Here is a 14,274-nt window from a genome sequence, read left to right on the forward strand (position 1 = left end):
AAATGAAAATATCGTTACGATTGAATTTTCATGTTAGTATATTACACATTTCAAACATTCAAGAAATCAAGGTATCTTAAATATTGAACCCATCAACTCGTTTGAATATCTGAAGATAATATACACATTAGTTTTACAATCATCTAAAACAAAATAACTTGACACTAATTATAAAGTCGTGTGTCCCAATCCATTCTTGATCATATAAAAGCCAGGTCCCAAGCTCTTTGAAGTACGACTATGCTTCACGATCATATAGGTGATTCTTTTATTCATGTACCTATATACATTTTTTCAAAAGAATCATTAAGAAATCAAATTCATCCTGGTCTCTACAGGTTCAAACACACGTACCTGGGGATGGTTATAATGTGTGTTTCAATTCATATAAATAAGCTTTCCTCATTGTTTTCAACCTCTAACATTGTATTAGAGGGGAATTGGGTGTCCCATTCATAAGAATTTATAAGGACTTTAAGCCCATCCCTATAACAGACTTGTGCACTAAGTCTCGCGCCAAACTCTTAGTGCGATGATCTACCAAATTTTGTTGTGATTTTACAAACTCAATAGAAATCACACCATCCATGATTAGATTTCTAATCATCCCATGTCTAACATCAATGTGTCTCGATTTACCATTATAAACTTGACTATAAGCTTTACTCAAAGTAGAAACACTATCACAACGGATAGATAATGGCGAAATCGGTTTCCTACACAATGGAATCTCATAAATCAAATTCTTTAACCATTATGCTTCCTTGCTTGCAGCAGCCAAAGCAATAAACTCAGATTCCATTGTTGAACTTGTTATACAAGATTGCTTTTTAGATGCCCATGAGATAGCACCTCCACCAAGCAAGAATACCCAACCAGTTGTAGAAGAGTGATCTTCTCTATTGGATATCCAACTTGCATCAGAATATCCTTCCAAGACCGAAGGAAATCCAGAACAACACAAACAATAATCCTTGGTTCCTTTCAAATACTTGAAAACACGATGAACCGCTTGCCAATGTTGAGTACTAGGATTATGAGTAAATCTACTCAATCTTCCCACTGCGAAAGCTATATCTGGACGAGTGCTAGTCCTAGCATACATCAAAGAACCAATAGCTTGCGAGTACTCAAATTGAGAAAATGATCTGCCTCTATTAGGAATCAACTTCATGCTTGAATCCATAGGGGTGCTAACGAGTGTATAATCACTATAATTGAACCGTTTGAGAATTTTCTCAATGTAATGTGATTGTGTAATAGCAAGTCCCTTGTTCACCCGTTTAATCCTTATTCCAAGGATTACATCCGCCTCCCCCATATCCTTCATGGAAAACTTTGAAGACAATAAATTCTTTGTTGCATTAATTTGATTTTGATCAGTGCCAAAAATCAACATATCATCTACATACAAGCAAATGATCACACCAGATCCAGATGAATCAAAACGGCTGTAAACACATTTTTCAGATTGGTTTAAAGAAAAACCATTGGACAAAATAACTTCATCAAACTTCAAATGCCATTGTTTTGGAGCCTGTTTAAGTCCATACAATGATTTTACAAGTCTACACACTTTTTGCTCATTTCCAGGCAGAACAAAACCTTCTGGTTGTTTCATATAAACTTCCTCGTCAAGATCACCATTCAAAAAATCTGTTTTTACATCCATTTGATGAATAACTAGATTGTGAATCCCTTCCAAAGCAAGCAACAATCTAATGGTAGAAATCCGTGCTACCGGTGCATACGTATCAAAATAATCGATACCGACTTTTTGTCTAAAACCTTGTATGACCAGACGAGCCTTGACTTTATCAATGGTTCCATCTACCTTCATTTTCTTCTTGAAAATTCATTTACATCCCAAAGGCTTAGAACCAGGAGGTAAATCAGATAACACCCAAACATTATTCTCCATAATGGATGGCATCTCTTCATCAACCACTTCTTTCCAAAATGCAACATCTCGAGACTCCATAGCTTCCTTAAAAGTCTTTGGATCAGTCTCAAGATTAGAGGAATATGAGTATTGTTGCTTCACTTTATCCCTCGAACCTTCAACTAAAAATAGTTGAAAGTCATCGCCAAAATTTTTCGCGACTTGACCTAATTTGCTTTTACGAAGTTGCTATGTTTCTGGAATTGAAACAACCTCCTTATCATCTGATTTAGGCATCTCACTTGTCCTTGGAATCAGATCCTTTGATCTTTGAATTGAAGAATACCGCAACTCATCAAAAATCGCATCTCGCGACTCTATGATGGTATGAACGGAATATGCCTCATTAGGTTCTATAACATAAAACCTATAAGCTTTGGAATGTTCTGCATATCCAATAAATATGTAGTCAATTCCTCTTTCACCCAAATTTTTCTTTTTAGGTTCGGGTAATTTCACAATTGCTCGACATCCCCAAATTCAAAAATAACTCAAATTTGGTGTTTTCTTGTGCCAAAGTTCATAAGGAGTAACTTTGTTCCATTTATTAGGAACCCGATTTAGCACATAATTTGCTGTAAGCATAGCTTCACCCCAAAAGCCTTCACTTAAACCCGAAAAAGAAAGCATCGAAGTTACCATTTCTTTTAAAACTCGATTTTTCCGTTCAGCAACACCATTTTGTTGTGGATTGTAAGGAGCTGTGGTTTCATGAATGATTCCAACCGATTGAAAGTATTCAGAATCCATGTACTCTCCTCCCCTATCTGTCCTAAGACATTTTATAGAAATACCCAACTATAATTTGACTTCGGTTTTATATACTTTAAACTTTTCCAAAGCTTCATTTTTGGAATGTAACAAGTATACATAACAAAACCGACTTGAATCATCAATAAAAGTAACAATGTACTCTTTATTTCCCAAAGAAGGTGTAGCATGGAAATCACATAGATCACTATGAATCAATTCCAACACTTCTGATTTTCTATTAACATTTGGAAACGGTTGTTTTGTGATTTTAGTTAACATACAAGTTTTGCATTTTTCAGAATTAATGTCAAAAGCTGGAATCAATCCGGATTTTGACATTTCAATCATTCTCTTAACATGAACATGTCCTAATCTATTATGCCATAACATAGTATTATCAAGATTAGATGCAGAAGTCATACAAGTAGATTTGACATGTGATGCACAACTTATAACATTTAACTTCAAAACACGGTCACAATAATAACCAAATCCCACAAATATTCCACATTTAAACAACACATACGTGTTCGACTCAATTACTTGTTTATAACCCATACAATTCAACAAACCACTAGACACAAGGTTCTTTCGAACCTTTGGAACATACAATACATCAAACAAACTAATTGTTTTTCCAGAAGTAAACGTAATACTAACAACACCAGTTCCTAAAATTGGCTTTGATCCTTCATGCGCCATGTGTAAGACAAAACCTTTATTTACTATGTTCAACTTCGTGAACCACCATTCATCATTACACACGTGATGTGTAGAACAAGTATCAAGCCACCATGAATCTGTATCAACCCCCTGTACAAAAGAAACTTCTGGAGTTAGTAGCATAACATTGAATATTGAACTTACAAGATCAATAGTAATTTGACCTTTGGTTGCAGATTGATCATGACACCCACTACCACCACCAGCATCTTTTCCACTACCACTTGCACCTTTGTTTCCAAGTTTCACCCGACAATCACGTTTCATATGCCCTTTCAGATGGCATCTCCAACACACAAGTTCCTTGGAATCCTTGTGTTTTTTGTTGGACTTTTTGTTGTTACCCTCATACTTACGTTTTTACCCTTGCCCTTGTGATTAGAATTGTCTTCTTTATCACATTCAACCATATGAACTTGGGGTTGTCCAAATTCAGATTTGCCCTTTCCAGTTCCTTTGTCATTCTCTTGATCACAAAGTCCTTCTTCGATTTTCAAATGACTCCCAAGTTGAATCAAACTTACCTCTTCCTTTTTATGTTTCAGATGGTGTTTGAAATCATTCCATGAGGGTGGAAGTTTATCAATCACACTTGAAACAGCAAAGGATTCATCCATGTACATGTTTTGTTGTTTGAATTGACCATAAATTCGTAGTATTTCATTATATTGTTCTATTACAGATCGAGAATCAACCATTTTATAATTGTTGAAATCAGAAACAATGAACTTTTTACTTGAAGCATCTTCTGTAATATATTTTGCTTCAAGTGTGTTCCATAATTCACTTGCAGTTTCAACATTTTGATGAGTGTCAAAGATGGAATCACACATACCATTCAGAATGTGACCAAGGTAGATGTAGTTGTCATTCTCCCATTTGCTTCTCCTTCTGATCTGTTCCAGACTTGCATCTTCAACCTCTTCTGGTTTTGGAGTAGAAAGAACATAGACAACCTTCAAAGTGGTCAACCAGAAGTGCATCTTCTTTTGCCAACGTCTGAAATCTTGGCCCTGAAATTTCTCCAATTTGCCAAACGAAGTATTCATGTCTTTTAGTGAATTGCCAGCCATCTTTTCCAGAAAACGAAAATATCAAACAAGATTGTTGGGAAATCGACATAGGGTTATGGAAATCTGGATAACAAAACAGGAATCGTGTAATCACTTTCCTTGTTTGATATTTCGAACCTATATGCCTTGGGTATCACAAAATCCAAACTTAGGATAATTCCTGATGTAGCAATTCTGATTTTAGGCACAAAATCAGAATCAATTTTAGAAGAATATGAAGAAGAAAGCATTTTCCTGGTTTTTCTGTGTTTCAATTGAGTCGTTGTTTTCCCGGATTTATCCACTCAACAGATAACGAGAACAGTTTACATCTTTTAGAATAACAAATTAGTCCCCGAACCCCGATTTGACACAGTAGATTAGGGTTCGGTACTAACAATGTTTAGTAAATACAAATGTGCACTCCTACACCTGCTAACTTGTATTATAACTAAAACATTATTCTTGAAACACTTATTAACTCCATTACACTAAAATATATTTGGTGATAAAATCACCAACACTTTGGTTCCTTGACCAAATTGATGTACCTTGATCTTTCCTATAACTCTATTTATGGAATCATTCCTCCAGTGTTTGGAAACCTAACAAACTTGAAAGTGCTTTTCCTTGAATATGTTGGAAGATGCGGAGTTGAAAACCTAGAGTGGTTGTCTCATCTTTCTCACTTGGAGGAGCTTAGAATGGATGGGATTTCCCTAGCCAAACAAAATCATTGGGTAGATGTAATGTTGAGTCTGAGAAAACTATCATATTTAAGTTTAGATGGATGTGAGCTCTCACAGGTCATGTATCCATATTCTTCTTCATTTCTCAACTCTTCTTCATCTATTCATAACCTTTCACTTGCAAACAACAATCTCACCTCATCCATGTATAGTTGGTTGTTCCCACTAACCAGAAATAAGATTCTTTATCTCTCTCATAACATGTTAGATGGGATACCCAAATACTTTTCTAGCCTATGTAGCTTGGAATGGTTAGATTTTGTCAAGAACTCTGCTGTTGTCAAATTTCCTGATTTTCTTAACAACTTGTCGGGATGCACATCACTCACATTGCAATGGTTAGGTGCATCTTATAACTAGTTTACAAGGTCACTGTCTGATGACATCGAAAAGTTTTCATCACTAAAAATTTGTACATATCGAATAATCAATTAAATGGCACTATAAGTGAGAAATTGTGGGAATTACCCAGGATTAAAGTTATTGACGTTTCTTCAAATTTCCTTAGAGGTTCCATCTCTGAAAATATTGGAAAGTCAAAGGCTTTTACTATATTTCTTTCATAAAACCCACTCCAAGGAGTTCCTTCCACAAATCACTTGTCAAACCTTTCTTATGTAGAGTTTACAGATTTGAGCTCTTTCAATCTAGGACCTCGTTTCCCCAAATGGATTCAAACACTGAAAAATCTTACCCGTCTTCATATTTCCAATGCTAGCATTTCAGACACAATTCCTCTGGAGTTTTGGGATGCATGGCCTTCTAGATTAAGATATTTGAATCTCTCTTCCAACAACATCAAAGGGGAAGCATCAGATTTATCATCAAATTTTGCCATTAACTCAGTGATAGATTTGAGTTCCAACAAATTTTATGGTACGATACAGAATGTCTCCTCTGCTGTGGCATTGTTAAACCTTTCCAAAAACAAATTCAGTGGAGGAATATATTTTTTATGCCAAATGGTTGATGGGTTTTTAGAATTTCTTGACCTCTCCCACAACTTTCTAACCGGGCAACTTCCAGACTGTTTATGGCATTTCAAATATCTAAAAGTTCTTAATTTAGGACACAACAATCTATCTGGAAGGATTCCTTCCTCTATTGGATCTTTGATGGAACTTGAGGCGTTGTACTTATACGAGAACAACCTTTATGGAGAATTGCCTTTGTCTTTGAAGAATTGTATGAGTTTGACCTCGTTGAATTTGGGGGCAAATAGGTTTTCTGGTAATGTACCTGTCTGGATTGGGGAGAATTTATGGGGGTTGTATGTTCTTATTCTAAGATCAAACAACTTCTTTGGAACCATCCCTTTACAAGTATGTCAATTACCAAATCTTCAAATTTTAGACTTTTCAAGGAACAATCTCCATGGAAGCATCCCCTCATGGTTAAATAATCTTACAAGCATGGTTCAACAAGGAATGTTACCGACACAAAACATACATTCCCTTTCAACTAGCTGGTATAGTTCAGGTGTTATGTATGAATTACTTGATGGTGAGTATGTTGACCATGCAATGATTGAGTGGCAGGGAGATGAGCATGAATTCACTCGTAACCTGGGATTGTTGAAGACCATTGACCTGTCAAGCAACAACTTAACATGTGAAATTCCATATGAGATTACAGGCCTTTATGAACTCATTACACTAAACTTATCAAAGAATGGTCTACTTGGAGAGATTCCATTGAAAATTGGTCAGATGAAGAAGCTTTTAACTCTGGATTTATCTAAAAACAAATTATCAGGAGGGATACCAACAAGCATGTCACAAATGACTTTATTGAATGACCTAGACGTGTCATATAATAGATTGTCAGGGAGAATCCCATCTAACACTCAACTCCAATCCTTTGAACCTGCAAGATACGAAGGAAAACCTGGATTATGTGGACTTCCCCTTTCCAGAAAATGTCTAGGAGATGAAAAAATCACAAGTACCATTGGTGTTTGGTAAAAATGTGGGTGATGGTGAAGACATAGATGAACTTGATAGATGGTTTTATATTGGTGGGGCTACTGGTTTTGCTACTGGATTTTGGATAGCCTGTGGCATTTTACTTGTTCATCGCCATGGGAGACATGCATTTTTTCAGTTTTATGATCGCATTAAAGATTGGGTTTATGTGAAAGTGATGGTGTTTGTTGTAAATTTGCCAGACATTAAATGCAGGTAGTTTCTCATCTATTGTTTTTTTCAACGTCTTATATTCATGTATGTATGTTGTCTTGAATAGACTTATAGCTACTCTTATTTGGGGTTAGAGGTTTGTTAATGTAGTTTGTCAGGGGTTTTTAAGTCCCTAATAAATACAAATAGCTAAGACTTATAAGTGTTTTAATATCTAAATTGGGGGAGTTTATTTCAATTCTGATATGAACGAACTCAAAGCTGCAACTACTATTAGCTTAATGCTTAAAAGAAATCAACAATGGGGCTCTGATAGTTCGAGATTCAGAGAGATCTCCACAAAGAAAGATTAAACATCTTAATTCCTGTCCCCTCCCCACGCCGACCCTAGCCCTTATTTAAACATAAACGAAAATCACTATACTAGGAAACTTAATCACAAAAATAAAGTCTATAATTAACTTTAATTATATTACTAATCGCCCCTTGCGTTGCGTCTTTTATAAACTCGGCCCCATCTCTTCTGATTCATATCAATACCCCGCCCCTGAAAATCCACCTTGTCCCTAAGGTGGAAATCAGGAAATTGAGCTTGTATAACTTCGATATCCTCCCAGGTCGCCTCAACCTCTGGTAAATCCTTCCATTTCACCAAAACTTCCCTCTTTCCTTGATGTTTCCTCAACTTCAACACTTGTTCCGGCACTACCTATACCCTGCATAGTATATGTCAATCCTTCTGGTAAATCAGATAGAGCCTCCTGGTCACCAATCATCTTCTAGAGCTGAGAAACGTGAAAAACCAGATGGATGGTTGTGGATGATGGTAATACCAGTCGATAGGCCAATTTCCCCACTTGATCTAAAATGCGAAAAGGACTAGAAAAACGTGGTGCTAATTTTTCTTTACGCCTTCCAACCACTGTATTTTGCCTGTAAGGACGCAACTTCAAATAAACCAAGTCATCAACCTAATATTCAACATCTATCCTCTTGTGATCGGCTCGGGCCTTCATCACCATTTTTGTTTTTGCCAACTGTTCCTTGAGTTCTTCTAACACCCCATCCCGCTCCCATAGGTAGTTATCTAACTCAAACGTGACTATCGTGCCAAAATCATAATTGAGCAGACAAGGTGGGTCACGATCATACAAGATTTTAAAAGGAGTTTCTTTAACAAATGAATGATAGGATGTATTGTACCAATATTCCCCCATGGTAACCATTTCACCCACTATTTTGGTTTACTTGACGCAAAACAATGCAAATATGTTTCTAAACTACGGTTCACAACCTCGGTTTGACCGTCTGTCTGTGGGTTATAAGCAGTGCTATATTTCCACGTGGTACATTGGAGCCGGAAGAGTTTTTTCTAGAAATGACTCAGAAATATTTTATCCCGGTCTGATACCACTGATAAAGGAATACCATGTAACCATATAACCTCACGAATGAATGTGATGGCAACAGTAGTTGCTGTGAATGGATGTTTTAAGGGTATAAAATTAGCAGACTTACTGATACGGTCAACCACAACCAAAATCACATTATACCCTCCCGATTTTGGCAACCCCTCTATGAAATCCATGCTTAAATCCTCCCAAATCCATTTTGGTAATTCTAGTGGTTGTAAAAGGCCCGCTGGTGCCAAATTCGAATATTTATTCTATTGAAAAATGCCACATTTAGCTACCCGTTCTGCCACGTCTCGTCACATGCCAACCTAATAGAATTCTCGTTCTAATCAATGGTAGGATTTTTGAGTACCTTCATGACCCCCCCCCACCATACCACATGCAACTCTTGGAATAAACGGTCAATCCAAGAAGAGTGGGAGGGTAACACCAAGCGATTCCGATAGAACACCAATCCATCTCGAATCTCATATTCATTCATATTCTCGTCTCCACTTTCAATTAAACTAATCATGGCTAAGACATTTGGGTCCTGTTTTAAATCTAGCAATAAGTCGCCCTTATTATTGGTGTGAGAAACTATGAGTTTAGAAAACCATACCCCCTCACCTCGTCTCGACAAAACGTTGGCTGCCCCATTCTCCTTCCCAGGCCGATATAAAATTTCAAAGTCATACCCGAATAGTTTCAAAATCCTTTTCTGGTACTCTCCGGACACCAGCCTCTGTTCTAATACGTACATCAATGCTCGTTGGTCAGTGATCACTCGAAAACGCTTGTCGAACAAGTGGGTCCGCCATTTTTGAACAGCTAGAACAATGATCATCAATCCTCTTTCATAGATCGACTTCTACTGAACACGCATTCCCAAAACCTGACTAAAGTACGCCACGGGCTGCCCCTGTTGCACTAGTACCGCCCCTAAACCATGACCTGATGCATCCATCTTAATGACAAACTCCTCAGTGAAATCAGGGAGAGCTTAAACAGGAACATGTGTCATTGTGTATTGCAACTGTCGAAATTCGCGGGTTGCCTCCTCTTTTCAATGAAATTGATCTTTTTTAAGTAGATCAGTGAGTGCCCTTGAAACTTTTCCATAACCATGCACAACATTATGGTAATATCCTATTAGGATGAGGAACCCTCGCAGCTCACGTACCGTCTTGACCAACAACACACTTATTGTGATTACAAAACACGCCCTCGGTTCTAAGGCAACCAAAAACCCGTGTGAGGTACTCCCAATACTCATCTATCGACCGACTGTAAATCAATATATCGTCAATGAAGACGAGAACGAATTTACACAGATATAGGCGAAACACCTTGTTCATAAGTGCTCGAAACATTGATGGGGCATTAGTCAACCCAAAGGGCATCGCGAGGAATTCATAATGCCCTTCGTGGGTCCGGAATGACGTCTTTTGAATATCTCCGGTTTCATCCGAATCTGATGGTACCTGGATTAAAGTCAAGTTTGTTGAAAATAACCGCGCCATGTAGTTCATCGAGTAATTCGTCAATAACAGGGATAGGAAACTTGTCTAATATTGTTGCCTTGTTAAGACCCAGTAGTCGACGTAGAATCGCCAACGCCATCTTTCTTTTTTACTAATAACACCTGGAAATCATACTAGAACTTGCTCGAATTACCCCTGTTGTAAGCATCTCCTCAATGAGTTTTTCTACCTCATCCTTCTGCAGTTGTGGATATCGATAGGGTCATACATTGATCGATTCGGTCCCAACCCTCAGATTAATGGCATGCTCGTGTCCACAAGACGGGGGTAAACCTGCAGGTAGCATAAAACATCAGCAAAATCAGTTAGTAAGTCGTCCAAAGCTGGTTGCACTTGTGATGATGGTACCGTAGCAATAGCTAAGTTTTGAAACTCGACCAAGTAACCCTCAGTTACTCTTGGACTCCTGTAAGGTCGCGAACTAGTGCTTGTAATGATGTCTCTGCTCTAGTCAACCCTGGCTCCACCTTTAGCGTAACCTTCTTTCCTTCTGCTACAAAAGACATAGTGAGTTCTCTCCAATTAACGAGTGTATCGCCTAGAGTGCGCAACCATTTAATTCCTAGAATTAAATCTATACTCCCGAGCTCTAAAGGATAGAAATCACTTTTCATTTGGTAGTATGGAAGAGAAAAAACCACTTGTCTACATAACCCATAGCTCTTTTCAAATTTCCCGCTTCATATCATCACCCCTATTTCGCAAGTACCTTTGACTGTGAGACCCAAATTTCCCGCTAAAGGTAGTCAAATGAAGTTATGGGTCGCTCCACTATCAATAAGTACCACCACCTCAATCCCACTGATATGCCCTCTGAGTTTAATGGTCTGGTGTGTAGTCAACCCCATAACCAAACTAGCCAAAACAAATATCATGTCAAGATGAGCATGCTCCGGATCCTCTTCCTCCTCTTCACTACCTTCTTCCTCAACCAACAACACATGTAATGTTTTTCCCGTGCATTTGTGTCCCGGTCCGAACTTTCCATCACAACGAAAACACAATCATTTAGCTCATTTTGTGCCTATTTCTGCTTCTGTCAACCGTTTAAAAGGTGCTTTGGTGATTATGGTTACCTTCTGCTCAGGCCCCACGATCTGAGCTAGCGGTTTGACGAAACTAACATGAGGTCGAGTGGTGGTGCTCCTGGTTATCCCCTTCTCGATTATCGAATCAGTACCCGAGTGGTTGTCATCAACCAGCAATGCTAGTTTGATTGTTTGACTAAGGCCTACTGGTTGTGACTTAAGCACCGATGTCCTTAACTCGGGTATCAGTCCCTTAATGAAATTTCCTTCTAGAATTAGAATTAGTTCAGCTATACCACTCAGCTAGGCTACCAATGCTTCAAATCTGCCAACATACTCGCACGCAATGTCTTCTTGAGTAAGTTTTAGGAACTTTTCTTGTAACCTTCCATTTAGCGAGGGCTGGAACCTGTCAAGCAATCTAATTTTGAGTTCGTCCCAACTACGGAATGGCGAACACTGCTCATTCCAATGATACCATGCCAACACTTGTCCTTCTAAACATAATATCGCAGCCCTGAGTTTTTCTGTAGACGAAACCAAACCCTGGATCTCAAAGAAACCTTCAACCTTGTATACCCATCCAAATGCATCTTCACCTTCAAATAATGGCATCTTTAGCTCTCGCAGGTGATAATATGTTCCTGATACCTATCCTCATCCATTTATGTGGCCACCCATAAGGTCTTGGTTGAATACATGGCCCTCGTTACAACCCCTAGGTTCATATTAGTCTTCCCCCACCCAGTGTCCAAGTAGTTATGTTTACCTCGACCGTTACTTGAACCCGAGACGTCTCCGAATATAAATGGTTTGGTTTGGCCCCTTTAATCCTCCCTTCCAAACTGGGAAAGGTGGGGCTCGTGTTGGAACCATCCGTCCGTCAGGTGTGTGGTCAATGTCAGGATTGGTATAGATGTCACTGACTGGAACAACGTTGGTGGTGGTCGGAAAGGTGGTGGTGGTAGGCTTGATCACGGTGGCGGTGGATGGGTCTGACTTGTTGAGGAAGAAATCGGTGGTGGTAGGCTAGAAGTTTGTTAAACCTTCAAGAGAAATCCCATCAATTTCGCTTGCCTTTGGTCAGCAATAACCAATCTCTTTTCTGCATCTGCCTTGATCGAATGAATCTCCTGCTTCATCTCCTCCAATCGGCCGTGATCACCATCAGAGGCTGATTCTTTGGTGCTTTCGGAACGAGTGAATGGTTTTGTCATGATTTGATTTATAAATCTGATGAACAGTAACGTCGTGAACAATAACATCATGAACAATAATGTCATTAACAGTAATGTCATTAAGAGTAACGTCGTGAACAGTGCTCCAGGAACGTTGATCTGATACCAATTTGATATGAATGGACTCAAAGCTGCAACTACTATTTGCTTAATGCTTAAAAGAAATCAACAATGGGGCTCTGATAGTTCGAGATTCAGAGGGATCTCCACAAAGAAAGATTAAAGATCTTAATTCCTGTCCCTTCCCCAAGCCGGACCTAACCCTTATTTAAACATAAACGAAAATCACTATACTAGGAAACTTTATCACAAAAATAGATTCTATAATTAACTTTATTAATATTACTAATCGCCCCTTGCATTGCCTCTCTTATAAACTCGGCCCCATCTCTCCTGATTCGTATCAAATTCTTCATTTGTATGTCCTATACAAATTATCAAGACTTGTAGGTTTTTTATGTCCAATTTGGGGTAATTTATGCTTATTCTTCATCTTTAATTCGTCTTATACAAATCTTCAAGGCTTGTAAGTATTTGAACATTTAATTTCAGGCAATTTATTCCAATTCATCATCTTTAATTTGTCTTGTACAAATTTTCAGGTCTTAAACGTCTAATTTAGTTCCAATTGCATGGAAATGAAGTATAGTATGCTCCACAAATATACATCACCTTTTTTCCCATCCAATGGAATCCTTCATCTTCACAGTGAAGAGTCGAGACTATATAAGCCATCATGGGAGGTAGTTCATATATGCATCAACACAAATAAGAAAATATAAATGTTTACATCTATGTACATCATGCATCCTTGTGTTTTTACAATTTTGTTACTTATCATGATACCTCTTGAGACAACTTACCACTTGGTACCTATGGAAGTGGGAGGAGGAGATTTTAATGGTGTGTAATGGTGTTATGAACATGTGTTTGGATATGGAGAGACATGCCCTCATTCTTTTCAAAACTCCCAAGTTCATGATGGCAGCTTCTCTATGACTTTGGTAACTGAAGAACATCATCAACAAGAATCTGTAATAGAGTACCAAACCAAAAACACCGATTGATTATATAATTACTTAAAAACATCTTTTAAATACACTTAGTATGTGATTCACTCTATTGTTCTCTAATATACGTACCACAGTACCAAACAATCATATTCCACCACAAGTTTTGAATCAATAAGCACCAAGAACTCATACCTTACAATGCAGTAAGTAGAATTTAATTGATGCAAACCTTTGAATGTGGATTTTGTTGATGACTTCTTGTGATTAAACCGAAATGGACATCCTAGAGGGAAAAATTGGAAGTTACACACACGTTTTGAAGGAATAGGATTCCTCGTATTCGTTTTTCCTTTCCCATTTCTATCATCTGTCATATGCCTAGTGTTTGGCTAAGCTTATTAATACAATTATTAGCTTATTAGCACCCTACAAGTTTAAAAAGTTCGGATATAAATAATTTATTATGTTAGGAAACCTCTAGTAAACCATTTTTCATAAGTTTCCCCACACTTACTTATTAGCTTATAAGGTAATAAGCTTATAAGCAATAAACTTTTTTTTGCCAAACACCCCTAAACAGGGTGTAAAGGAGAGACACTTGGTAGCCATCCCACATCGACTTAGTGAATATGAAATCGAAAATGAAAGAAATGTAAAACAGAAAGAATATGAGTATTATCGTTGTCTTGGCTAGTGCCAA

General features: G+C 37.9%; 2 protein-coding genes across 2 annotated transcripts; one reads left to right on the forward strand and one right to left on the reverse strand.

Moving 5' to 3' along the window:
* Positions 1-3,693: 3,693 nt before the first annotated feature.
* On the reverse strand, positions 3,694-4,491 carry LOC145059889 (uncharacterized). The gene has a single exon (XM_079007653.1). The coding sequence runs from the start codon at positions 4,489-4,491 to the stop codon at positions 3,694-3,696; it is 798 nt and encodes a 265-aa protein (XP_078863779.1).
* Positions 4,492-5,015: 524 nt separating this feature from the next.
* LOC145059890 (receptor-like protein EIX2) lies at positions 5,016-7,403 on the forward strand. The gene is made up of 3 exons (XM_079007654.1): positions 5,016-5,365; positions 5,938-7,163; positions 7,210-7,403. Exons 1-3 carry the CDS (start codon positions 5,016-5,018, stop codon positions 7,401-7,403), a joined length of 1,770 nt encoding a protein of 589 aa, XP_078863780.1.
* The last annotated feature ends 6,871 nt before the right edge of the window (positions 7,404-14,274 follow it).

Source organism: Lactuca serriola, chromosome 6, assembly GCF_051521515.1.
Source record: "Lactuca serriola cultivar US96UC23 chromosome 6, Lser_US96UC23_V15, whole genome shotgun sequence".
NCBI lineage: Eukaryota > Viridiplantae > Streptophyta > Magnoliopsida > Asterales > Asteraceae > Lactuca > Lactuca serriola.